General features: G+C 40.7%; 1 protein-coding gene across 1 annotated transcript; it reads left to right on the top strand.

The window, feature by feature from the left end:
- Positions 1-25,999, top strand: BEND2 (BEN domain containing 2). Its single transcript, XM_074536186.1, has 13 exons — positions 1-314; positions 492-724; positions 6,785-6,931; positions 8,586-8,746; positions 10,298-10,369; positions 10,579-10,653; positions 11,321-11,425; positions 13,365-13,878; positions 14,832-15,032; positions 15,959-16,077; positions 16,689-16,902; positions 18,017-18,220; positions 20,827-25,999. The coding sequence occupies exons 1-13, from the start codon at positions 1-3 to the stop codon at positions 21,033-21,035; spliced, it is 2,568 nt and encodes an 855-aa protein (XP_074392287.1). The 3' UTR covers positions 21,036-25,999.
- Positions 26,000-27,204: the final 1,205 nt, after the last annotated feature.

The following is a 27,204-nucleotide window of genomic DNA, read 5'->3' as shown; positions in this document are numbered from 1 at the left end:
ATGGAGCAGCTTGGCAGCCCCGCATTCCCCAAGGACCCAAAAAAACTGCACGAACCGGAGCTGGCTGCCCTCAGCGTGGCCTCGGCCAGCACGAAGTGTGGCAGCGCCAGGGAGCCGAAAGGAGAGAGCCCGGGCATTTTCCTAACTCCAAAGCCGCGCCCGACAGGGCACCTCCGGCAGGCTGCTGGAGGAACGGGCCCGCCGACGGACCAGCTGCTCCCACAGCGGGCCAGCGGGAGCTGCCTGCTACGGGAACCACAGACAGGGCCGCTGCGGGAGCGGGCCGACTCCCAGCGGGCGGGCTGGCTGGGTGGGTGCTGCGGAAACGCCAGGCCTGCTGCGGGAGCGGGCTGACTGGCTAGCGGGCTTGCTGGCTGCTAGGCAAGCGGACGGCGTGGCCGCAGACTGAGAGAGTGGGGCAGCCGGCTCTGTGGCTCCTGCGGGAGCAGGCCAGCTGCTCGGCTGCCCATTTGGCTGGCTGGCTGCTGAAGGAGCAAGCGGCAACGCCCAGCGCTCCCGTTTCCCGGGCGCGCCCCCGCGCCCAGTGCGCAGCCGCACTGCTCCAAAACAGTTTCTTGTTCACGTCGGAGAAGCCGCTTCCGTTTCCAACGCCGCATTCCGGCCACGCCCGCCGGTACCCGAGCCCCGCTCGCTCCGCCGCCCGCCCGGCCCGCCCGAGGAGGACGCCACGCTCAGCCGCGCCAGCAAGCCATGTCTGAAGAGGGTAAGGCTCCCGCTCGGGCGGCTCGCCCCGCCGAGGGGGTTGGGAAGGACGCGGCGCCGCCGCGGCGCGGGGAACGCTCCCTCATCGTTCGCAACAGCCCCAACGCCCGCTGCCGAGCCGGCCGCGCCACGCCCACCGCGCCCGTCGCTATTCGCCCGTTCCCGCGCGGCCGGCGCTGCCATTGGCTGGCGCTCCTGCCCGTCGCGGCCGCGTCAGCGCCGGCGGGGGCTCGCGGCGCGGGGGCGCGGCTCATGGCGGGCCCGGCTGCGGCTGTTCGCGATCGGGGCGTGCGGGCCCGGCGCGGTCCGGGGCTCTTCCCGGGAATGCGTGCTCCAGGGACAGGACTTGCCGGGAAGTTCTGCTCAGGAATAGTGTAGTACAGCCACAGCTTGGTTGCCTTAGTTGCAGTGTTGATGGTGGGGGAAGCTTTTGTTGTCCATAGTCCTCAAATGGCAGCTGAGCATAGTGCCAAAATCTTGTGGAGACTTTTCCGTGGAAAAGCGAGATTTCGGCTTTGACAGATCCCCCTAGCGCTGTAGTTACTGGATACAAAACCTGAGTAAGGGAGAGATGAATGCTGCTCCTAAAGGGAGAGGCCTGACCTAATGAGTTGACTATGAGAAGGCACAATGCATTGCGCACCTTAAGGGTCTTAGATTCAGACGCTTTGAGTTTTGACCAAAACAACTCTGTTTCCACCAGTTATGTGCTTCACTTTGCTCTTCAGAGAAGTGATGCTTATATAGACTCAGTTTATGCCCATTTAGGTTGTTGTTGTCACACACTTACTCTCTGAAGGAGTTCCAGTTGTGTCTTGCTTAGATGCCAAATTTTCTTTTATGATTTCATTGTTCAAGGAACTTTTCTGATTAGGAAATAGCCAGTTGGCTGTGCAATTCTGCAAGTGTCAACATGAGCGAAAGGAGTAGGACTGAGATGGCAGGAGGGTGGGAGCGGAGCAATTGTGATTATTGTGATGTAATCTTTATTAAGTAAACGTGCACAGTGATGTGTTTGTTGGTGCTTCTTCTTTGTCCTCAATTCTTTAGTTTCCTGATTGGCTTTCTTTGTAACTCAGTAATCCTAGCAAATACTATGCCTATGCTAATCCCTGGCAATAGAAAAGATATGACATTAATAATATTGTTCGATCAAAAGGTGCAGTATGAGCTCCAATCTTAATAAACACTGAAGATTTTTATGTGAGAGTGTTTTTACCTTGACTTTCAGTGGCTTTATCATCTCAGTGATCTAAATATGACAGGCAAAGGTACAGGAAATTTGGCTTTATTATTTTGCTTCTCTCCATAGTAATTGGTTTGTATGAGCTGAATATTAGTTTCTGCTGTCTTCTTAGTTTGTTGCAAATTCTGACAGCAGCACTCTTAATTAATTGTTTCAGTGTTCAGAGACTGTTGTTAAGCATTTTATCTCTGGTAGAGTATTCTGGTGTCTCTGATCCCTGACAACATATCTGGAGGAAGGACAAAATAATCAGAAGTATGCTAAATTCAGATATTATTCAAGATGAGTGCTACCATTTTTTCTGAGTGTAGTATTTAAAAATCTTTGTAAAATCTGGTTTGACTTACACAGAGCTTCCATGGCTGGCTGTTTCACCTGGGTGTGGTGAGATAATGTTTGCAGAAATACAGAGGTGTGTATAACTGAACTTTTAGAAAATTAAGAAAATCCACCAGATTTCTATGAATAGTTTTTAGTGATTTTGCAAGCTCTCCTGGAACTCTGTAGTAGAGGCTGAGATAGGATTTAGTACTAATTGGTGCTTTCAGCCATCTCTTTCATCAACTTCCCTTTACCATTCAGTGCTTGATGATCACTTGCATTTGTGTTTCTACAACTAGTGAGAGCATTCCTCAGGTAATGCCTGATTCAGTACAAGTCCTTCCTTATTCCACTGGCTTATGTGATATGTTGCATTAGTAACATACTTGGGGAAAGAAAAAATAGTCTGTCATCTTGTCTTCAGACTTCAGCTGATGCATCAGATCTGGTTCTATTTCTGTGCCTTTAGCTCTCATTATCATAAATCTGCTTAAAGCTCTGAGTTATGTCTGCAGTGAAATTGAGTTTATGGGCAGATGATTACTGAGAGCTGTGATGGGGAGATACTAACCCTGAAAGGCACTGGTGTGCCTGGGCTCTCCCCTGTGTATGTTCACTTTTTTGTGAGTGTTAGCACAGGTGTCATGCCATAAATAGCACAGGATCTAATTATGGTCCAAGTTAAGTCTGGCTATCTCTCCTTTTGTGGTTTAGTTTCAGCCCAGGTAAGTTCTTTATTTATTTGGGTGGGGTTGCTTTGCTTGATTTGTTTTGCTATGCAATTCATAGTTGTTGGAGAGGCTTTTTGAGCTTTATTGTTTTTCCTTTTGATTCTGCCTTTGAAAGAGTTCGAGTTTGTTGGTTGGTTGGTTTTAGTGTTTCTAGAGGTTTAATACCAACACATTTTCAAGTCCCAAATAATTTTAAATACATCTTTTTGTAGGTTACTGGGAATAAATTCTTTGTGATGCTTGGCTTCACAGAGCTGCATAAAAAGCTGTGATTTAATGTAGTATAGGGTTAGGCACAGAGTTGAACATTTTTGGGTGCAAATAATTCAAGTGTAAGTGCCTTTGACATGCTTCAGTTTGATAATTTTGTGTAGAAGGGAAGATGATCTCCCGATGAAAGAATACTAAATGATAAGCTTAAACATCTTAGAAGTTTAAAAGATCATCTCCAAACTCGGTTTTTAATTTGGCCATTTCACTGGACTGCTCTGTCTATAAATATCTTTCTGTACAATACACATTTTTATGAACTTCGATCTTTGCTTCAGCATATCCTACAGCTCTACTGAAAGTTCTAAGTCGTAGCCTGTATCATAACTCAGAGTATGCATTGAGTCTGAAAAGGAATTTGTTTGGTTATGTTTTCTAATTTTAAATTACTCTTACCTCAGGTTTCAAACAGAAATTTAGAGTTTTCCTAAACTGATAACTTGATCCAATGATTGGATAAATCAGCCAGTTTAGTAAGTAAAAGCCACGTTTGAAATATGTAAACCTGACATATTTCCTTAGTCACACTTTTAAAATTTATAATTTCCTTTCAAGACATACTGGAAACACTTAAATATCTATGTCATGAAATTTTCTGTCAGTGGAGTGAGTTAATGTATATATATTATTTACTTGGCACAAGAAATGTAGTTGCATCTTCATCCAAGTCAGAAGTAAAAAACAGCTGATGGCTGGTTTGTTGGTTTTTTTTTTTTTCCAGGAGCACAGATTAATCCATAGAATTTGGCAGTTTGTGGTTTCTACCTGAGAGTCAGAATTGTATTTTGTACTGTTTGGTGCTGTGTATGTATGATAATATTCTCTGTTCCTGGGCACCTTAAGGAAGCATCAGAAATACTTAGAATTGCTTAGAGGACTAAGTTGCAGTGTCTTTCAGATTATGGCTAAATAGCTGGATCTTTTTCTTGTCACAAATTTTTGAAGGTATGAATAATATTTTGTACTCTAATATTGTATACGTAAATTTTGTTTCATTCCCAACAGTCTTATAAACAAAATATTTTTATCACATATTTATTCCTCTTGTTGATGAATGTAGTCAAATCTATAGCAAAGACATTTAAGTTTCTCCACTGACTTTAGAGGCCAGGCAACTAGAATGCATTAGGGAAAGGAGGAAATGGTTGGTATAAAACAGGTGCATTCTTGGGGCTGCTTTTCTTATTGTTGCAGTGTGACCAGTCACACTAATAGGCCTTCCTGGAAATGGGTGGTGTATTCTAATCCTCAAGTTTCTTGACTGTTCATGTAAAAATGCTGTTCTGAAGACAAAATAATTCCCTTTCCATGTGTGAAAGCCACCACATTCAGCAATGGGTGATGGAAATTAAAAGGCCAGGGGATGAGGAGGATCCTGGCCATCACCTGAAAGGTTAAAATGAGAGATTACTGCTTGTTGCTGCATTGCTTCCATGTCATTGTAGAAATCTGTTGTAGTTTTGGTTTTGTTTATCTTTTTTTATTGAGGTGGTTTTGATTTCTGTATCTTTCTGTTTGGTTTATGTTTGCTCTCCAGCTGTGAGTTGGTGTAGCTGCAGGCTTTGAAAACACTTTCTGCACAGAATCCACTGCATTGTTGAAATTCTGATTTTGAAACTTATTTAAGGGAGGGTGGTAGAGGGTTTGGAAGACTTAAGCCTTGCTTTCAGTATCAACCACTTGTAGAAACTCTCCTAACTTCTGATCATACTGGCCTTCCTATAGTACAGATGGAGCTGCTCTGACCTTGCCATGTCTTTGCTGGTTGCACAGAATTTTCCCTCTTCTATACTCATCACTCTTTCTAGTGTAAATTTGGTTCATGTAGTTGCTGATCAGGTAGGGTTGTTTTGCTAATGTTATTTGAGTGAGGCATGAGATCTGTGGCAAAGATTATGAATATACAGGTAAATTCTGGGCTTTTTATGGTTGCATAAATAATATACAGTTTGCATTGCTTTGTCTAGTTAGGGATAGAAAGAGGATTGCAGGGCAGCAGAGACTCAGCTGTAAGTAGGGCATTTGTCAGACCATGCACTAATCTGGCATCCTGGCTGGGGAAATTGGCAGAGAGGATTGTCATCCCTCCTGCTTAGATGCAGATGCACTTTTACTGACTCTTTGTTAATTCTTCCCCAAAGTAGGTAGAATACTAAATGATTGTCAACAAAAAAATTTGTGCCTGTGAGGCAGTTAAATAATTCAGCACATGCTAATAACTCACATTAGCCTGCAATGAACTTCAGTCAGTGAATATCACTGAAGTGTTTTGCTAAAAGCTGCACCTAAATTAAGTTCATGAGTAAGCCTGTTGTTTACTTCCACACAGCTGATGAAAACTGGCCAAGAACTGTTCTCCCACTGGCAGCCTAAGCAGCATATCCTAGAGTGTGTCCTCAGCTAAACTCCTCTGTACAGGTCAGCTCTGGCCTTGTTTACCTGTAAACAAAGCTCTTGACTGTGGAGCAGTTGATGGGTGTTCCTGAACAGACTATCAGTTTCTTAATCTGATTGGCAGACAAATCCAAACCCTGCTGTATTATGTCTTTTGAATTAGATGTGACTGTTGGCCAGAGGGGAAACTGAATGACCTGTGGAATTCAACTCTATTCTTACCTTTTGGTCTCTTTAAGAAATTGGGAGAGAACAGGATTTGGAATGAATTGATTATGCAAGTGTAGAAACCCAGATTGCTGTTCCACTGATACAGTTCTGATTCATTCCTGGAGCTCAGTCCATCCTGTGCACTGAACAGGGCAGAGACAATGTGGAAAATACAGCCTGTGTCGTGCATGTGTGCTGGCTGAATTTCAGTTTTATTTCCTGACTTGATAAGGTTCCTTCCATTAATTTGTTTCAGCAAAAATAAATTCTACTCTCTCCCTGACCCTGTCAAAAACATTGGATCTAACAATAAAAACTATACACTTATTCTGAAACCATTTTTCTCTGAGGTAGGGTGTTTAATTGGAAAAAATCTGCTACTGGAGATTTGCCATTCAGTGTTTCTATACAGTATTGCATTGAGAGCCAATGTTTGGATGGATCTGAATATCAAGTATACAGTTAGAATTTGTAGACTTACTTGTTCAAGTGTATTAAGCAAGTCTTAATTATGACAGTAAGATTTCAAGGCCAGATTGATACTTTTTTTTCATATGCTTGAATATGTAAACAGTGGAGTTTGTACAAGTGCTTGTTACTGGCTTATAACTGTTCCTATTGAAGCTGGACACTTGAGGGAGAACTGGGTACTGAACAGTTTCAGCAATCCTACCAACTAAACAATAGTAAGCTGCTTCCATTCTAGTGTGTGTTAAAACCTCAGTGTCTGTGTTTAAAATGGACTTTGCATTTAGATGCTGAAGTGAAGCCGGATTTATAATAGTCTTTGGTAAAATTGAGATAATGCTGGGTGTGATAGAGGCACTACAGTTGGCACCTGGTATGCAGAATGGCCTGCAGTCCTACCTGTTTCTCCTTCTGCTGTTAGATTATTTGTGTGTGAAGACTGAGGAGGAGGATGAAGCTCTGATTGTGGACCCTGGAGACAGTGGGCTGTCCGCACAAAGCTGCATGCCAGTGCAGCAGAACTCTGAAGCAAACAGTGCTGTTCACCACATGAGTCAACTTGCCTATGGTAATTACTGTTCATTTTTATTGTGATCTGATGGTTAATGGCTAACATTTTAATGCCATGTGTTCTGTGCTTTTGGATTCAGTGCTTTCTATATTACCCCTGTCTTTAAAACACATTTTATTAGAAAGCTGCTTTATAGAAATTGCTTGGCAGTGCCTTTAATGAGAAGTGCCTTTTACTTATTACTTTCAAGGTCCTTATAAATGGTGAGCCTGATAAAATATTACATTTTAAAAAGACAACTTTTTACTTACTTCTAAGGGTAAGTATACCTAGGAATAAATTAGGAAGCAATTTGGAAAATAAATGTCATGAAAGAACCTAGCTTAAAAATTAGTTTTTTAGATAATCTATCCAGTGTAACTCAGTACTGGAGATGCTGATGTGTAATCATAGAAGATGGTTGTTTAAGATGATAAATTATTAGCAGTAAGTAGCCATTGTGATTGTCTTTAATTCACTATATTTATTTCAACATGCAAGATCAGAGTATCTCAAGAAATCTTACCTAATGCTTCATTGGCCCAGACAAAAATTCTTTGCAGCTGTTATGAGCATTTATTGAGTTCTGCAGCAATATTACCAAGTCAGTGAGGAAAATTATTGTAACTAAGGGAAAGCACTTCCTACTTTGGGGGATTTCTTTTTTTAATTCAGCCAGTTTACTCTGTAGAGAATCCCGTCAGTATTTCTCTTCACAGACACAATTTACATGTGTTTCCTAGTGGTTTTGGGTGCTTCTGAGAGCCTTTAGACTTTCTGATCTTCTAATTGACAGTAGAGTATTGTGTAGTTGTATGTTTACATCTGAAAACAAATTTGGGAGTGGAGGATGGTTTGTATGGTTTACTTGGGGTTTTGTCTCTGTTATTGAAAATAAACAAACAGCCCCACCAAAATTTAAAACTTCTGCCCAAGAAGCTATCATAGACAGTTGCTAACCTTGGTTTTAGGACATGAGTAATTATTTTTTTATTAATAAATTAATCATGATGAGAGCAGTTGATTCTTAAAAGGTAAAATGTGGTTTTGTTATCTTTGGGTGTATTAGCATTAGATATTGTCTAGTTAAAATCAAGTGTAGTGAGACATATGAGTGAAGCACACCACTGGTTTATCTCAAATGCTAGTATTGGACTTTGAACGGAAATTCTGTGTGATTGGTTTTATTCAACCACTATCTTAGACCAGCATCTTGTAGAGCAGTGCCTTTCCTTCAGATCTCATTCTGTCTGTCCAAATGAGTTTCTTCTACTTTTGTCTTGTATCTTCTTGCCTACAATCAGAAGCTGTCAGAGGAAGCTCAACATCATGCAGAGAGAAATCTAGATCTTCATTTCTCCCTGCCTGCTGCAGAGCACCTTTTATTTTAATTTTTTCTTAGCCATTTATGCTCACGAAATCAGTGTTACTTTTACTGCCACTTTAAAAAATATCATTACGTTTGAAAAAAACAATACTAAATTGAATTTATAAATTCTAATCTAAAATAATTCAATAAATAACTGTTTGGTATTATGCTGATAAACAAATTTCAAATAATCAAGCAGTATGAAAGTTTTTAAAAAAAAGGGTGACTGTGCCTATTTTTACTGTAGTGAAACATTTAATGCAGTGGGAAGCTTTCTGATGAGCTTTGCTTTCTCTTTAACAGGAAGTGAAGGTTTGCCAGTGCTTGCTGATCAAACAGCCTCACAAATGGGCCACTCTGCAATGATGCAGAGAGGAAATGGTCACAGCCCTGAGAAAATGGATTTTGTGTTTTTGCATAATAAAAGAAAGCGACTTTCTCCTGCTGTAGTGGAGCACAGTGTGGTATGTTTCACCAAACAGTAGCCCTTCCTTTTGAGACCAGTTTCAGTTGGAATATAATTTTTCCTTCCCTGCTGTGAGGTGATTGATGACATTCACTGAAGATGGGTAGGATATCTATGCATGGATGCTTCTAGCAAGTCTTCAGCCTCCCACTCTGCAGTCTGTCCATACATCCAGAATTGCCCCGTCCCAGCTGCAGAATCCAGCACTGTCCTTGTTAAACTTCATACAGCTGGTGGTTGCCCAGCCTCTGATTTGTTAAAATCTCTCTGTGGGGCCTCTCTGCCTTCAAGGGAGTCAATGGCTCTAAGTGTCATCAGTCAATGGCTCTCTTAGTGTCATCAGAAAATTCTGTGTCCACATCATTTATGTCCACATAATTTATGAGTGTATCCACACTCTTGTGTCCTTTGTCCACATCATTTATGAAGATGTTGAGGAGCACAGGGCCCAGGATGGAGCCCTGCAGAGCCCCACTAATGACAGGTGCCCAGTGTGAAATCACTCCATTCCCTGTAACGCTTTGTGCCTGGCTCCTGTGCCAGTTGCTCACTCATGCTGTGATGTGTTTATCCAGCTGTGTGCTGGACATTTTGTCCAGAGGATCCTACGAGAGGCAGTATCCAAAGCTTTACTGAAACTCAAACAGATTATATCAGCTGACTTCCCTTGATCAGCTAGGTGGGTCATCTTGTCATGAAAGGAATTTAACTTGGACAAGGAGGACTTCACCCTTCTGAAGCCATGCTGGCTGTGACTGATGACTCGGTTGTCCTTCAGGTGTTTTTCAAGTAACTCTCAGAATAATCTCCACAATTTTACCAGTCACTGAATTCTGCCTGTTGGAAACAAAACAGAAGTGTTATCTATCCCTCTCCTAGCTTTCCTTTTCTAAAATAAAACCTGATCACTTAAAATAAAGTATCACCAGCAGACGCTGTAAATCTGTGGTGAGTGATGGATGGGATCGGCGTCCATCCAGTAAAAGGAAAATGCCAGGATTGGCCAGGTGGTGGCACCGTCCTTCCTGCTTAAAAGCAGTGTGCAAGCCGTGAGGAAATTGCCTCTTCTAGACATTTTTTACAGCTTCTGCTTTCAAGTTATACCCACTGAAGTCTCATAATTTGGACTCAGAGGTCTTTTTCAATCTAAGTGATTCCATGATTCTGTAATTGCATAACCTTGGCTGTATAGTACATTTAGTTAGATGACAAAGTTCTGCCTTAGAATAAACAAATAAAAGTGCATGTTGCTGTTCATTTATACATATATATATATATACACACATACATACATATGTACACACATACATGTCCTCTTCCTGTACCATGGTAAAATCATTTGAAGAAACCAGAGGTTTGAGAATCTGCTATAGCAAATCCAGGGTCAAGCTGGTAAGGAAACCGTGATGACTCTGGTAGGTCTTGTTTTCTTGGGCCCTTGTATAGCCAAGGGAGGGAATTATGGCTACAACCAAAAGTGTCCAAGTTGGATTCCTGGGAGAATTTTTAACTTTTCAAAATGTTAAATGTTAATTATGTTATTTCCCAGATGAGAACCAGGGAAGAAGAATATGAAGATAGTGACAGTGTCATTTACGAGTATGAACCAGACTATGAATGCGTAAGTGAATTTTCTTTCTTTTGACTGCCTTTGGACGCTGCTTTGGGGATGCATGTTTTGGGGTAGCCTGAAGTAACGTAAGAGATTTGAAGTTGGGATTTACTTGTTTAATGTGATATCCTAAGTCCGTGTATTTATCAGTACCTTATGCTCCTTTTTTCTCTTTTTTTTTTCCTTTTTTATATTTTATTATTATTTTAATGAAAAAGGAAAGCATTTTATCTGAAGGTTCTTATACTGGATATCAACAGAATCCTCTTATGGAGGTCCTCAGTTATTGCCAGGTATTTATTTTTTCTTTTATATCTGAAATGGTGTTCAAACAATTGTAGTTAAACTGCGTGAGGAATTGTATTATAAACTTGACAACCAGTGATGTGATCCTTTCCAGTTATTTGCTTCTTAATTGCCCACATAACGACAATATTTTCAAAGTAAAACTAATCTCTTTCATATTCTCTGAACTTTTCATAAGAATAATTTTCAAATATTGAGCTTTAATACAAAATGTAAAGTTTAGTTATTGGGAGGAGTTTCACATAATGGGAAAGATGGCAGTGGTACACACCCAGCTATTGAATGTACATGTTGCTTGCCAAAAATCCTGCTAGTGTTGATTTTGGTAAGTTCTTTCCTTCTGATTTCTGAAGCAGTAACTGGCAAAATTGAAAATAGGTGCACTCAAAATTAAAAGCATCCCATATTTATTCAGGTGAGCACTTGTATGATTGGAGTCATTTGGGCCATGCATAATGGAAGTCAATTTGTAAGTGATTTGTAGCCAAGTGTTAATGTCTTGTAAGTCTCCTTAGGCATTCAGCAGTGCTGTGGAAGGAAGTTGGCTAAGTTTTAAGGAAGGAGTTCAGCTTTTAATTGAACTTTCTTGATTTCTTCAGGTTTAGGTGGGTTCTTGTGAAACAGTGCTATTTTCAATTTTATATTTGTTGACAGGCCATGTATGATGCCATTCAGAAGCTGGATAAAAAATTTGACCTGCTTCATCGTAAGGTCTCGGAAATGCAGCATACTCGTATAAAGCCATTCTTGCTCAAACCTGTGAGTATTAAAGACCTAAGATGCTTATTTTTGCTTTGATTCTCTCATTTCCTCTGATGCCTATTTTAAAAATCCCAATCCTTTCACTAAGATTGAAATAAGGAGCAAAATAGTAGACTTAGAATCTATTTCAATTCAATTACTTGAGATTTCTGATGATGTGCCGGCTTCAGTTTCCTGTGTTATTCACTAGTGGCCACAGATTGGCAGTGACTCCCATCAAATTCAGGATGCTGTGATAGATGCTGTAAAATTCTATTTGTATTGGCATGAACAGATGTGAATTGTGTAGGTGCATCTTAAACTTCAGTATATTGCTGTTGTACCTTTGCAATATGTGGTGTGTTGTCTCATTGGTTTCTGCAGTTAGAGAGAGTTTAAGCATCAGTCAGGTTGGTTCTATTGGCTTACTGAACTTTAAATGTGAACAGTATGTTGTCATATCCATTACAGTATAGAATTTATTTTTTTAATGGAAACTTTTTAAACATTTTTAATAATGTTTGATACTGAGTACGCAGTATTAATTTTATTCCTAAATGGTTGATCTACTGTTAAGTAAGAAGACACAATTTAAGTATTCTAACAATGATCTTTAAAAGGGAAACATAACAGATGTTTTTTGAAAAAAGATTATAAAATCCATAATGACTTCTTTTGTCATCAACACTACAAAGCTTTTAATGTGGCAGAGATGATTCTGCTGTCAGGAGATGTCAAGACAGCACTAAGGCCATTTGCTTTAAGGGTGGGTAGAGCTGGATTTCTCACACCTGTCAGCTATCAGTAGGAAACTAAGTTTTATTTAGTTTGTATTTTTACTGTCAGCTCCAAGCTTGTGCTGGCTACTCATCCAAAACCATGAGGTTCAGGGAATAAAGTGATCCTGTCAAATGCAAATTAACCCTGTAAGACCTCTGTGCTCTTACCCTACCCTCTGATATGTGGGATGGCAGCTGCTTTAATGTTTGGATTTTTGGTTTGTTTTTTTTTTTTCCTGAAGGCTTTTATCTGCCAGCTATTTTCTTAGGTTCTGCCATTTAAAACTATCAGGAATGCTGTTGGATTTTTTTTATAGCTGTACCTTTGGTGCACTTGCGAAGGGCTAATGAAATGGTTTGGGGTAAAAGTACTTTTTTTATTAGCTGAATTCCAAAAGGTGGAGAAACTAACAAACTTTCAGTTACATAAGATTTCCTTAAGGTCACAGATTTTTTTTAAGGTTACGAGGATGAAATATAATGAGATTCTCTAAACAAACACACAAAACCACCAAATTTAAACAAAATAAGAAAAACAAATTGACATGTGTCATCTTCATTTGGTGGCTCCTGCTCAGTGACTTGTGTTTTGAACTAGAATGTATGCTGTATGATTTTTAATAAAAGTACTTGAAGTGATGGAAATATAGCCTACCTCTCAGTTTGTCCATCTCAGTCTCTTTGGAATCTTCATTGTAGATGAGATCTGAATATTTAATGTTTTCAGCTAACAAGTAAAGAAAGAAGAGAAAGTGTTTGGGTTTTTTCTTGTTTGAAAGGAGCTACCAGGGCAGTGGACCCATTCCTTGAAAATTTGTAAGTCAATGACTGGGTCAATGACTGGGTCAATGACTGAAAAAATTTAAATTTTAAATTTACTTTTCAGTAGAGGTCTAGAAAGTTGTTTTGCCCCCCCAGGTGAAAAAAAATCTGAGAAACATTGAAGCTGACCAGATAAACTCTTAGTGTTGCAGATACAAATGAGAATAGAAGATAGTAGAGGGAAGGCTAAAACGTAGTAGCTCTGAGTTGATGACAAAGACTACTTCAAGGAAGAATATGCTGCTAATAGCATCATTACTAAAATCTAATTTTCCTGGTTTGCTAAAAAAAAAACCCCAAAATTATCAGCTACATCTAATTTAACCTTTTAATTGTTTTCTGAATCACGTTTGCAGAAACCAGTTGGATTTACATACAGAAGTTCCAGTCATTTGCCTTCCGGAAAAATAAGAGTATCAAAGCACATGGAAAGAGATTTAAGTCTTCATCGTTCTTCATCAGGCCAGGGAAGGCATAGCCCAGTTGTAAGGGTTGCTTTACCAAATGGCCACGTTCAAGTCAATTCCAAAGTAAAACATGGCCCACAGAGTTTTCAGCTGGAATCTCAGCAGCCTGTTGGAAGGCAGAGCCCACCACTCCCCACTATAGTTTCTACACATTCATTACATTCATCATACACAGCAACTAATGGGATGCCTGACCTTTCACCACAATCAAATCTTGCTCCCAGTATTGTGGAAAGTACTGTCAACATTGCATCTTCACCCGTGGCATCACCATCGATGCCAGCACCGTCTGAGCCCAGTCAGGAGAATAATGCTGTGGAGTTGAACTGCAAAAATGCATCTGAGGATGTGAATATTAGTGAAGAACTACCATCTTCTTCAGTCTTCATCAATCCTAGCTTTGGTGAGAGCCTTTGTGATAAATATGCAGAAACAAAGGCCAAGAAAATGTCTGGTTTACAGTAGGTGCTTTGGGTTCTTTTAACTCTAGGCTCTCTTTTTCTCTCTTAATGTAACCTTTTTTTAATCTGTGTATAACTCACAAGTAATGTGCGCATGCTACCCATGTGTTGGAGGAGGCAAATAGATTGCCACTAAAGCTGAGTGAGGCATATGCCTGTATGCATGTTGTAAGAAAGCAGCTTGCCTGATCTGTGTGAAGGAAATGTTTATTTTCTTCTCATGTGGGATTTTATTCTTTCTGTACATCTTTTCTATACTCAAATTCTGCGGTGTTTGGTTTCTTCCGAAATACTTGATTCCAAAGAAAAACAAGAATTCTATAGATCATTGCACTATAATACACATATCAAATAGCACCATGTACTAAAAACTGATGCCTTTCTAAAGTGTAAATGCCCTGATTCATATGCAAGGCTGAGCTGTGATTTCTCTGCTTTTGGTCTAAAAAATACATTTGTACAGCTGAAGAGCTGTGTGAATATTAGGTGAAATATTCAGATATATATCTAAAAATTTGTAAACCGTTTATATTTTAGCAGTTCTGTGTATGCATGTGCACTCTTTATAAGTCAGTGTCTTGAAAACATACCTGGTATCTGCACAAATGTAAAATAGGCCACTGTGAACATTGTGGACTATTGGGTGTCTGATGTATTTTCTTGGGTGTTTTGATTTCAGTTATGCTGGTGGTTAATGTGAATCAAAAAGTTACTTCTGTTATCATTCCAATTTAAAGCTGCTTTTGTAAGAGCAAGGATAAGTAATAATACATAGTAAAATTAACTGTAGTAGAGAACATGCCGAGAGTCAAGAGAGTTTGAAAAAATGTTCTGTTTATAACAACTCATTTGGGATTTTAATTTTTTTTTGCTGTATGTTTTTGTTTTACAAAAGAGTTTGTTGGTGACCCAGCAAGAAATGTGAAAGTTCTTGGAAACCATTTGGTGAAGGCTCGGCAAAAGACCAAACCCAAGTACGCAGCGCGGCACTTGGTGCGCGTCCTGTTCCCCAAGAAAACTCTACTGTGCAGCGTTATGGGAGTGAGTGCGCGGGGGCGCAGGACCCTGGATCCAAACAAAATTGCTGCAATACGAGGTTTGGTACCTTTCAAAATGCACAGATTTACTTCTTTCATGCTTAACAAAGTTTTGAACTTAAAAGGAGTCCTTTTCTGTATGTTTCTGGCTAATTGCTGTCTGACAGCTGGTGAGCAGATAAATGCTGCAGTGGATGTGCTCCACTGCAGTATCCATTTGTTTTGAAAGTCCTGCTTTGTAATTCTCAATGTTCGTTTTTGCTCAATTTAAATGAAACTATTCAAACTTCTTCTTGTTTTATGTACATTGTGTTCATCAGTCATGCTTACTGTCTCTAGATTTTTAATTGCAGTTCATTTTGTGTTTGTGTGTGCCATGGATTTCGTCAGTGATTTTTTGTTTGGTTGATTTGGGTTGATTTATGGCCATGGTATATTTGGGACAGACATTAACTGGAGGTTTTGAAACACTCTTTATGTTGAGTGAGAAGTGGTGAAGATGGAGGGGGATTTTTTTTAATAAATGTCAAGTCATTTACACAGATCCCATGGCATGTATGTGTTAAAGGGCTAAAATTGAGTGTAAGATTATATAAGCCATGTGAAATAGTTGCAGTAACAACTTTACCATGTGTCTGTTCTTTTGGGGGGGGGGTGGTGGTGGTGTTGGTTTTGGGGGTTTTTTAATAGTTAGTATGATAAATCACATATTTCCCCTAATTCTACCAGGAAATATTTAATATAATAGAAGCATTACTCACAACATCTCACAATGTATCACAGAACATCTTGAATTCATAATGCTGGTTATTTTCAAAACATAAGCTTATTTTCTTTATTTATTGATGGAAGTCTGAAGCTTGTAAATGGAGAACAGTAAACATATGAAGCATTAGTTAACTTTCTCTCTCTTTGTAAATTAGGATACTTCTAGCTACTGGGCTTTGTAATGATGCTTCAAACATTTTCTGTATTTTATATGCAGAGTTTCTTGCAACTAACTTTCCAACCTATGATTTGAGCGAGCGTGGAAAAGACTGGAAAACCTGTATCACAAATGTCAATTCTATGATCCGCTCCTTACGCTCCGAAGCCAAAGCAAAGGTGATGATTTATTAAGTACTAAGTTTGCACTTTTTTCTCAGATTAATTATTTGACCCGCTCATGGTACAGGTGCTGTATTGGAAGTTCCTTGGGTTCTGTCTCTGTGTTGCTCAGCGCAGGCTTGCTGACTGCAGCACTGGTTCCATGTGGGGAACAGTGGAATATGCTGCTTTCTGCTTTGCCTCTTCTTGCTTCTATGTCCAGAGTTCAGTTAAGAAGTGTGGATACATAGGATGCTATAAGGAAAGCACTGCAAATGTTGCCCAGAAGTAGTGTCAAATTTGATTGAGAGTTTAAACAAATAGCTCTTAGTGCTTGTTTTCGCAGGCTTTTTTTTTTAGATATATTCAGCTATGCATTTCAGTTTTATATTGACTGAAACATTACTCCCAAAACACCTCCAAGTACATTTACTTCTAAAATGCTCTGTGCACATCTTTGTATAATTATTAACTGTTTTACTGGTAGTTTTCATGATAGAAATTCAGGAGTAACTGTATTGCAAAGATCTGAAATCTAATTTGTACTAAATGTGAAGTGAACTGGAACACCAGTTAAAAAACTGGTAGGCTTCTCTCAGTGTGTGTACTAACCTTATTAAATGTTTCAGCAGAAAACTGAGGGGAAAGAAGAAGTGTCTGATGCTCCTGATACATCTCATTGTGTAGATTTAAATGATAATGAAGATAGTGGAGACAATTCGCAAAATTCTCAGAAAATGACTGGCTCCACAATTGACATGTTGCAGAATTCAGAATTGGATAAGTTTCCAGAAGCTTTTCAGACATCTCCAGTCAGAAAACAGCAATCTTTGGAACCTATGGGTAAACAAAGAAATTTTTGTGTTCTGGCATTGCTTGTTACATTTTAAATAGTCAATGAGAGGCAAACAATGGTTCTGTAGGTATAATTGCATAGTAAAGGGATTTTATGAACTATGTGAGTCTTCTTTTTCTCTTAAGGCAGTTGTTTGGTGTACACATAGTAAGTCTTTTTGGGAAAGAGCAAGGGCATTATATCTGGCTAACAATATATGTTTGCATCTACCAGAATCCCATAATGCAAATCTGCTGTGACATTGGGAAGTTCAACTTCAGTTACTCTGTTCAGTTGTCCTGGCTTTTTTCTTTTATTTGGTAGATATTCTGCCTTCAAAAAGTAAGCTAGCTCAGAATATGTATTGGAGTGGTATTACAATTTCAGAAGAAAAAGCACACCTTTCTGCAAAACTGACTCTTTAGGACAACAAAAATCTTAAAGCAGCCTTTATATTTTCACTTTTTTAATGTAAACGTTCAACACACAAATGCATTGAGGAAAAAATTTGTGTACAGCATGTGATGCTTAGAGACCCTCAAGGAAAATGGGCTGAGATTAGTTGCTGTTGGAAGTAATTTATTCAATTAGGGTCACTTTGGGGTTGTTTCAGATCTCTTCCTGCACCCAAGATTTATTAGTCAGATCCCACAGACCTCTGTATGTACTAAAAATTTTGCATTTTTTCTTATTAATGTTTCAGTAAAGTGAGGTAGAAGCAGTTGAAAAATACTCACTCTGTTTCTGCTTGCAGAATCTGAGCACCACTGAAATAGCTGAACTTTTATTTACTTACTTACTTGAAAAAGCATCATCTTTTCACCTGAGATGAAACAAGTTAGAAAGCAGTAATTAATAATGCAGCTTGCGTTGCTGAAGACATACCAGAAGTACTGTTTGTGGTTGTGGACCAGGTGTTCTGGCTGCTTGGCCACATGTCTGCAACATGTTTCATGTTAGCAGTAGCTGTAGCGTTACAGCTTTGCTTTGGTCTTTCCAAGCAAGTAGAGAAGTTTCTGGGTGAGCTTTTTGTGCCAGTTTTGATTTTATACAGCCACTTTGAGGCATGGTCATTGTTGGATGAGTAAAATATCTGTCTTTCCTCCATGACCTCTTCGGCAGAACCCCTTGGGAGCCCATGGCGCAATGTTCAGTTGCCTTTCTCAGTCATTTACGTCGCCAAGGGGAAGACACGGCCAGAGCTGTCAGCTCGCTTCCTGATTCGTCACATGTTCCCTGAGGAGGTGCTGGTGAAAAGCAACGTGTATGGCAGCCTTGATCGTGGCATGAGCCCACTGGATTCCAATAAAATTAATGCTCTCAGAGGTAAGTAAGAAAATCTCTGTTAAATCATAATGTGGGGAAACTGGTAAGAGTATTAACTTTGTATCCTGTTAACAAAGTATAGAGCTTCAGAATTAGTCTGTGAAAATATTCTTACAGGCATTTCTGCAAACAGGGGAACAAATTGAGAGGAAGTAGACAAAGATATATTTTAGTAGCTCAAGAAATTCTCCACATGATGAACCTGGTTTGTATGGGAAACTCAATTGCCTTGACATTGGCTTGAAAGGGCAATGCAGTGGGAGATGGGAGCAGTGCCTGAGGATTCTGGAGGACATCAGAGATAATTCCTTGATACAGGGACTGTGTAGATGAAGCAGAGGACAGAGATATCATGTGCAACAGGTTATGGCTTCCTTCACAAAAAGGGTTATTGTGTGATAATTTGTGGTGGCATTGCCTGTAGAGATTATGAAATCATGGGCCCTGAGGTCCTGAGTAAGAAGGGTCTGAGTACAGGCTCTGTAGCTTGGGAGAGCACTCTTTGACATTTGGGAAAGTCACAGATGGGAGCTTGTGAGAGATAGCTCTGAATAGGACAGAAGCTCAGGAAAGTTGACAGATCTTTAAAAACAGCCCTCTGCAAGCACATGAGAGTCCATCTTGATGCTTAGGAGAGCTGAGTTGTGGGGAGACAGGTTGGGCTAAGCAGGGAATTCATAACTGAGCCCTGCAGAAAAAAAGCCATATTTAGAGATTGGAAATAAGGAGAGCTTATGAAGTGAAATTTAGCAACTGTTGTGTTGTAACCCATCAGGTAGCTAAACACAGGTGCTTGCTTACCTTCTTCCTCCCTGTCCTGTTCCCCTGCCCCACCCACAGGGATGGGAGAGAGAAGTGGGGAAAGAGGACTGCGTCTGAGGGAGCAGTGTGCATGCTCAATGAAATGGAGCTGTGACTCACACCCTCTGGGGTATATCTGGGCATAGCTGGAGGAACAGACAGAGCATGCCAGAAACCATTTCCAGTATGGCAAGCACTAGCCTGGGAAACATTGCCACTTAAACATCTCCACTTTTACATGTATATATATATATATATATATATATACACATACACGTATACAGACATGTAGACATATTTTATTTCTTGACATTTTGAGCTTAAGAAGCATTCAAAAGATGTAGTGTCTTAGGACTGCAGGACGCCATGTAGGCCACAGAGTAGATGAGAGACAAATCCTGTGTGTTGTGGTTGCAGCCAGACCTTGTCACTTGGCCCTGGAGCCAGAGGACAATCCCTGCCCCTGTTTCCTTTAACACAGCCTGACTGGATGGCAGCACCAGCTCCCTGAATGAGTACTCAGGCACTGCTCCCATCTTCCTGCAGAGCAGGAAGGGACCCTACATAGCCTTACTGTAATCCCCAAAATCGGTCAGTTTTGGTCAAAGAAAAGACATAAATTTAAAAGCTGTTTAGTGGACCACGTACAAAGGCTCTGTAGACCTTGAAGAATTCCAGTTCTGTGCTGTTCCTCTGAGGTCAGGTATTCTTGAATTTACTGCTGGGGATGGAAGTAAGGGGAGCCTGTCTGCTGCTTCAGCCAACAGCTTTATAACTATGTCACCATAGTTTAAAACAGGAGCATCCAAAGGCACACTTCCTCTCCCTTTCACCTCTCCTTCTGGAGCAGAGTGAACTGCAAGAGCACAAGTTTTTATCTCAGTTACTTTCTTCCTTCAGACCAAAGTTTTTCTGGCAAAATGGGTTTCCAGATTTGTAACTACAAGTTAAAATTTTAACTGTAAGCAATGGTACTATATTAGATTTTTATTTGCTGGTAAGAGAAAGCTGACACAATATCTACTAGCTATACCTTTCTTTCTACTATCAAGGTAAGTCTAGATGTTAATCAGAGAAGGAGAAGCAATGTTGCTTTGATTTGAAATTACAGATGAGAATTCCTTTTTGGTGTTTAAGACTTACCAGGTTGCTTAGAGAAAACATGGAATTCAGCTCAGCAGGAAATCATTCCTCAATAAGTTTAAAAACCAGTTTTAATTTTGGTTTTAAATTACTCATTTTACTCATGGAAGGGAAGAAAGGTACTATAGTCCTACCCTTTTTATGTCATTGCTACCAAACTCAAGTGTTTGTTTACTGATCTTACTTGCAGTATGGTAAGGAATGAACTCTCACAATTTTTCTGTCACAGTTGTTCCTGTGCATCTGTATCATGCTGAACTGGTGTGACTAATTTTAGTGCATATAGTTGCCAGAGATCCTCTGAAGGAGTGCTTGGTCCTGCCTAATTCTGGTCATTGTGAATTGGAGCCCAAGATTTGTCTTTGCTAGCTGACCACTTCAGAAGCTGAAGTTACTCAGCACTTCAAAGGATCAAAACCACACACATGGTCACGTTTTCTTTTCATATTTTGTTTTTGTGCTTAGACCTTTTTTTACTCATTTTCAAATATAACAGAAAGGGGAAAGCAATATCTGCCCTGCTTTTCTTTTCGAGGCTCGTAATATGTCTAGCTGGCCTGGTTTGGTAGCATGCACTTGTTATAGCTTAATTACATCCAGAAAGAGTATATAGCTTGCCTAAATAATTGATAACTCACTATTACATACTTGCTTATTTTTAGACTTCCTTCAAGAGAATTTTCCATCCTTTGATCTCAATGAAAGTGGGTTTGATTGGAAGGCGTGCGTGGCTGCCATAAACAGCACAATCCGCAGCCTCAGACACGAGCTCAAAAAGGCCACGACTGGAACGCGCCACAGAGCCCCGAGTGCAGAGTCCCCCCGAGGATCCCACAGCCGCAAAGCCAGCGGAAAGCATCTCTCAGATTGAAGCTCTCCAGCAGCTGCCTCAAAGCTTAATTTTGCAGGTTTTTGTTAATTCTCTGTAGAAGCCTGTAATATCGAGCTGTCCTATTCAACAGAGTTGTCAGCAGCACTAAATAGCATCACTTCATGAGACCAAAATTAGCAGAAGGCTTGGGAGCCCTGACTCTTTGCATAGGTAGTGTTTGTGCTCCTCAGAAATTATTTTCAGTGTTCCCTGTAGCATTTGCAATGTGGTCTCTCCTAAAAGCATCTTCTTCTCATGATTCTTTAAATCTGAAAGATTAATCTGGTTAGAAAAGATGCACTGTGCATCAATTCAGCAGAAGCAGATGGAAAAGAGGAGAGGAAAGAGTGGTCCTCCTTGGAGGGTGAATCACAGCCAGCTAAATTATCTCATTATGTATGAGGAATGAAATTTGCTTTGACAGTTGGATATCTTCAGTGAAAATATCAGAAAGGAGAAAATATTTTTAATTGCATTTAGGTAACTTGTTGTATCTGGACTTGATGATCTTCATTTCCAACCTTAATGATTGTATGATCTCTCACATTTTTGCCTCCTATATCAGTGTCTTTTGCAGGGTAAGAGGCAAACAGCAATGTAAGTACATCTGGTAATGTATGGGGGAGTGATGCCTTAAATTTTAGCTTTCATATTTTCCAGATTCTGTACTGCATGAGTACATAACTCTGAACTTCATATAAAGTGTTAGCAGGTTCTCTTCACAGTTTAGTTAGACAAAACAATCCTTTTCCAGTCTGAGAACCAAGGACACCATCACAGCTTCAGGCCCAAAAAGTACAAACAGCAGTGAATTGAGAACAGTCTGAGAGGATGGGACTTCATAACCTGAAGCTGTAATTGGACAGTTAACCCCAGTATGTAAATTGACCAAAACTTACAAAAGTGTGAAAACTCCTGACCCATCATCCATCTTGGGTGTAGCCTCGCCCAGGCTCTTGTACTGCCCAAGGTGTGTCCTTTGAAGGCCTTTTAATAAATACCTACTTTATTCCTTTAACACTGACTAGCCTCTGTTCCAGGTAGCCCCTCAAGACATCAGTTATACTGCTCTGCACTGATTTGGCTCTACTAAAAGGACAAAAAAAAACCATCACAGTCCAATGGTTGGTTCTGGTTTTTCTTGATGAAATTTAAGGAAAATACTTCTTCAGGGTCCTGAACTTCACCATCTCATGGTTGCTGTGGCTAAGGCTTCAGAATTTTAGTGAATCCCTTGTTGTAGTTGTATGAGGCCCAGAAAAGCACCTGTCAATAATAAATGTCCGTGCCCTTGCCTTTCCTTTGTGTCTACCCAAGACTAAGATTCATTAGTGCATTAAGTTATATAATTTTTAAAAATAGCAAACTAACTAATTTTAGCAAACTAATTTTCAAAATAACTTGGATGTTGAACTTTTAAAAATTAAGAATTAATTACCATATATATTCAATTTCACATCTCGCTCAGTTTAATTTGTAAGGTAGAATTTAACAACAGTAACTGTACAGAAGTTAACAACAGTAACTGTACAGTAGTTAAATGGGTTTTTTTGTTGGGTAGTTTCTTTGTTATTTGGGGTTTTTTGTTTGTTTTCAAAAAAGAAGTAATCATTGAATCATAAAATATGCTGAGTTGTAAGTGACATATCAGGATCATCAAATCCAACTCCTGACAGTGCATAGGATCATCCCCAAAAATGACACCATGTGCCTGAGAGCATTGTTCTTGAACTCTGTAAGGCTTGGTGATGTGACCACTTCCCTGGGAACCTTTGCTAGTGCCCACCTACCCACTGAGTGAAGAACCTTTTCCTGATATCCAGCCCAAACCTCCCTGCTACACCTTCAGGCCATTCCCTGGGGTCCTGTCACTGCTCATAAGAGGGAAGACATCAGTACCTGCCCCTCCTCTTCCCTTGGGAGGATGTTGAAGACGACAATGAGGTCTCCCCTGAGTCTCCTCCAGTCTGGCAAAAACCAAGTGACCTCAGCTGCTCCTCATACAGCTTCTCCTCCAGACCCTTCACCATCCTCATGGCCCTCCCCTGGACACTCTAAAATAGCTGCATGTGTTTCTTATATTGTGGTGCCTAAAACTGCCCCCAGCACTTGAGCTGAGGCTGCCCCAGTGCAGAGCAGGACAATCTCCTCCCTCTCCCAGCTGGCAGTCTATGCCTGATGTTCCCCAAGACCCAGCTGACCCTTCTGGCTGACAGAGCATTCCTGACTGATACTCAAGTTGCCATCAACCAGGACCCTTTCCAAAGCTGCTCTCCAGCTTCTCCTTCCCCAGCTGATGCATGCAGCCTGGGTTGCCCTGTTCCAGGTGCAGAGCCCAGCCCTGGCCCTTGCTGCACTCCTTGCAGTTGGTGTAACCCTTTCTGTTCATGTTTTCCAGCATGTCACACAGTCCTTGCAGTGTCTGCGCTGGCTGACTCTGTGGGCTTGCCTTGCTGCTTGTGTGGGTCTGAGTGTTGGCTCAGAGGTCCAGTTTCTTCACAGAAGGAAACTTCTTGGAAGACTGGCATAGGGAGTGGATTTTACCTCTGAGAGCTGTGGAAACTGTGGCTTCCAAAATAACACCTGTACATAGCAGAATTAGATTTAATTAAATCTGTCCTCTCCAAGACAAAGGTTTCATAGTTCATTTGTTAGGATAAAAAAGTGAATTTGCTCATTCTCACTTCAGCTTCTGTTCATAACAGACAGTCTTTATTGTACAGGGTAAAGGACCAGATTTTTAAGTGCAACTTAGGATATGCAATGGCCTTATAAATATGAAATCAGTTGGTAATTTAAGTTCCTTCTGCCACCTCCTTGCAGAAGTCCTCCGTAGGATTCAAGAAATAGACTGAATTTCTGATTTTCTTTTCTTGGTAGAAATGTTGTACTGCAAATTTGGTTGTTCTGGTGTACTATTAACAAACTCTTCTGTTACCTGCTATACAGTCCTTGTAAATGCCAAGAACTTTGTTGTGTATAGATATTACTAGTTCCAAACCTCAGAAGAAGACAAAAATGCTTATATTTTTTCAGTAGTTTTATGAATTGTTTTCACTGCCCTTCACAGATTTTAACAGTGGAAGGATATATTTATTGAATTATGTGTTCTGAAATCTGTTAAGTGTGGTGCATACCTATAGCTTCCAACTTGAAAAGAAAATTGAATTAAAGTAGAAATAGTTTTCTTCTTTCTGTTTCAAATGTATTGTATTTTGCTAACTTTTATAAAGTATAATTAAAGTATTTTGTTGTTAGGAATTAAGTATTTTACAAATAAAACTGCCATATAGCTCTTTGACTACATATGTGTGTTTTAAGTATTTCTTGCATCATGAATTTACAATTCAGGTACAGTTTCATCTGAAAAGATTCTTCTGATGTTCTTTCAGGAATCGGGGCTTTTAAGAGATCTTCTGATTGTGGTGAGATGATTTTTAAATTTAGACTTCATTAACTTTAAAGCAAAGCAAACTGTTCTGGACTTGACTTGTCAGTTACAGCTGTGTGCGAGTTATCCTAAACAGCTTTCCAGGAAAGGGTGGGAATTGAGTAAAATTTTTAAGACTGTCCTTTAAACTGATTAATTGGTAGATGAGGCTTTGTTTATGCAGTGGAATCAGTTTCTACGTTAGAATTGAATTCTTGAATAAGGATTCAGGCATAGAACAGGGCCGGCAGGAGGCGCTGAGGATTCACTGCGGGTGCTGCGGATCCCTGGAGGTGACCAAAGGAGTGAAGAGTTGTTTGCTGCACTTGGTGTCAGGGAGCAGCCGGGGCTGGGGCACAGGCAGCACAGAGCACAGGGCTCTGCTGTGAGCTGCTCCCTGCCCATCAGGGGCAGCTGCCAGGGCCACAGGGCACGGCTGGTGAGTCAGTGAGGCCAGCAGCACCGCGGGTGTGAGTGTCACACAGGAGCCAGCGCTGAGCAGCACTGGGGACGTGGCTCTGGGTGGGACACTCTGCTGCCCCTGCCCAGTACAGGGGTTCAGGGCCAGCCTGCAGCACAGCCCTGCAGAGGTGAGGGCCTGGGCCAGGCACAGGGGTGGCCAAGAGGGTCAGGGACAGGCTGCTCAGGGCAACCGGGAGGTCTTGGTGCACCCTGCCGGCTCTGATCAGAATTTCTGCCGTTTTCACAGAGTGGATGTAAACAACCCATCTTAGTTAGAGCCGTGTTCAGCTTTTTAGCCAGAACTCATTCCTTAGAACAATATCAATGCTTGCTATTTTCTTCTAGCGTTTATTCCAACAGTCATAGGACTTTAGAACAGGCTGCAGAAAGAGCCAAACATTTGTGCAGTTTTTTATTTGTATTTTTGTATAGATAAGGCAATGTAATAATTTTGTAGGTCTCTCGAATAATTACGATTTTCTTTTCTTCGGTGTATGGTATGATGATACCTTTGCCTTAGCAAGAACTCTAAATGTCACCTGAAGTACAGGCTAATGTAAGTGTTTAAATTACAATTTCAGCATTGTTTTGGTTTTTTGTTTGGTTTTTTTTTTTGTATTCTCCCCCCAGCTTTCCACCTCAAGTGGTGAAGTGACACTGATTGTGTGTCTCACTACTCCATGCAATTCATTTCAGCACTGGAAGCAGGTCTGTCCGTCTGTCTCTCGGGTGGATTGAAGAGCTATAGCACCACCTACCGAGACCCAAAAGTTTTTCTGAGAAACCGAAAAACCTCCCTGAGTGATTGGAGCACTAAATATTCTGACACAGTGATGCCATTCTGAGAATTTGATTGGTGCTCTCACTGGTAATTTGAAGTTTCACTTGTACCTCTGCTTTATCCATTATAGCTGTCTTCCTATTTAAAAATTATCTAATTTGAGTAGGGATTGTTTTTTCAGTGAGATGTTACTTTTTTTTAGTTGCTTTTAACATCATCTGTAAATCTTTAACGCATGTGGCAACTGTTGACATACAGTTTTGTAAGAGTAATAAAATGTGAGAGTGATGGTACATCAGGTTCAGCATCGTCTTTTCTCACAGCCTTAGCAAATTCTTTGGCATTTAATCTGGTATTGTGAACTTTCCAAAGGTGGTGTCTGCTTTGTAGGCCCCATTGCCTTGGTTTAACCCCAGCTGGTTAAAGCCCCATGCAGGTCACTCATCCCAGTGGGATGGGGAGGGGAATGGTAAAAGGGAGAAAACTCATGGGGTGAGATAAATACAGTTTAATAGGTGAAGCAAAACAAGGGATTCATTCACTGCTTCCCATGGGCAGATGTTCAGCTACCCTCAGGAAAGCTGGGCTTCATCACTTGTGAGGATACCTTGGGAAGACAAATGCTCTGTCTCATCTCTGTCAACATCCTCTTCTTCCATCTTCTCCCCCAGCTCTCTAGGCTGAACATGATGCCATGGGGTGTGGGATGTTCCTGTGGTCCATTGGGGTCAGCTCTCCTGGCTGTGTCCTCTTCCAGCTCCTTGTGCACCCCCAGCCCTTTCTCTGCTGGGTTGGGGTGAGGAGCAGAAAAGGTCTTGACTGCAAAAACACTTCCCAGCAACAGGGAAAATGTATCTGCATTATCAGCCCTGTTTGCACCACAAATCTGAAACACAGCCCCATACCAGCTACTGTGAAGGGAATTAACTCTCCCCTGTCCAAAGCCAGCATACCATCAATGAAGAGAATTTCAGAGCCATCAGAAGACAGCCAGAGGCCTGGGAAATTCCCAAACTCTGTGAAGCCACCACAGGTAGTCCAGAAGGACATCATTCTGCCTGTACTGTCAGGTTTCAGAAGGTGGTATAACAATATTGTGGGCTAGAAGATACTTAAAAATATCACTGGGTGCCTCATTAGTGACAGGAAAATTTCCGTGGCAGAATAACAAACCAGCCTGAATAAGGAGAGTCTGCAAGGAAAGGGTCTAAGTAAGCTGGATTTTGACAGAGGTTTTTGTATTGCATCCTACTTTTGTTCTTTTTGCCCAGAACATCAGTCTTCACTCAGATTTGGCAGAAAATGTTCTAAAAGGGATTGGCTTAGGTTTCTGATCCACAAGATAGTTCTTTCCCTTACCAGCTCCACAGGCAGGACATTTTAGAAGGAAAGGGAAAGCTGTTCAAGTTGACACTGATGAGAGTGGGGGCAGAGAGTAGATTCATATTTTACATTCCTGACTTGCATACTGCTATGCTTATTTTAATGCCTATAGA

Source organism: Zonotrichia albicollis, chromosome 2 (genome assembly GCF_047830755.1).
Source record: "Zonotrichia albicollis isolate bZonAlb1 chromosome 2, bZonAlb1.hap1, whole genome shotgun sequence".
NCBI classification, from domain to species: Eukaryota; Metazoa; Chordata; class Aves; order Passeriformes; family Passerellidae; genus Zonotrichia; species Zonotrichia albicollis.
Note: the sequence above shows the minus strand (reverse complement) of the source record. Positions and strands in the feature narration are given on the sequence as shown.

What these genes read in the sequence shown, in the direction of transcription:
- BEND2 (XM_074536186.1), top strand. Translation starts at nt 1, where the DNA reads ATGGAGCAGCTTGGCAGCCCCGCATTCCCCAAGGACCCAAAAAAACTG. An exon ending in CAAAATTGCTGCAATACGAG is followed by an intron (nt 15,033 to 15,958) that starts GTTTGGTACCTT and finishes TTTTATATGCAG; the next exon opens with AGTTTCTTGCAACTAACTTT. An exon ending in GCTCCGAAGCCAAAGCAAAG is followed by an intron (nt 16,078 to 16,688) that starts GTGATGATTTAT and finishes TAAATGTTTCAG; the next exon opens with CAGAAAACTGAGGGGAAAGA.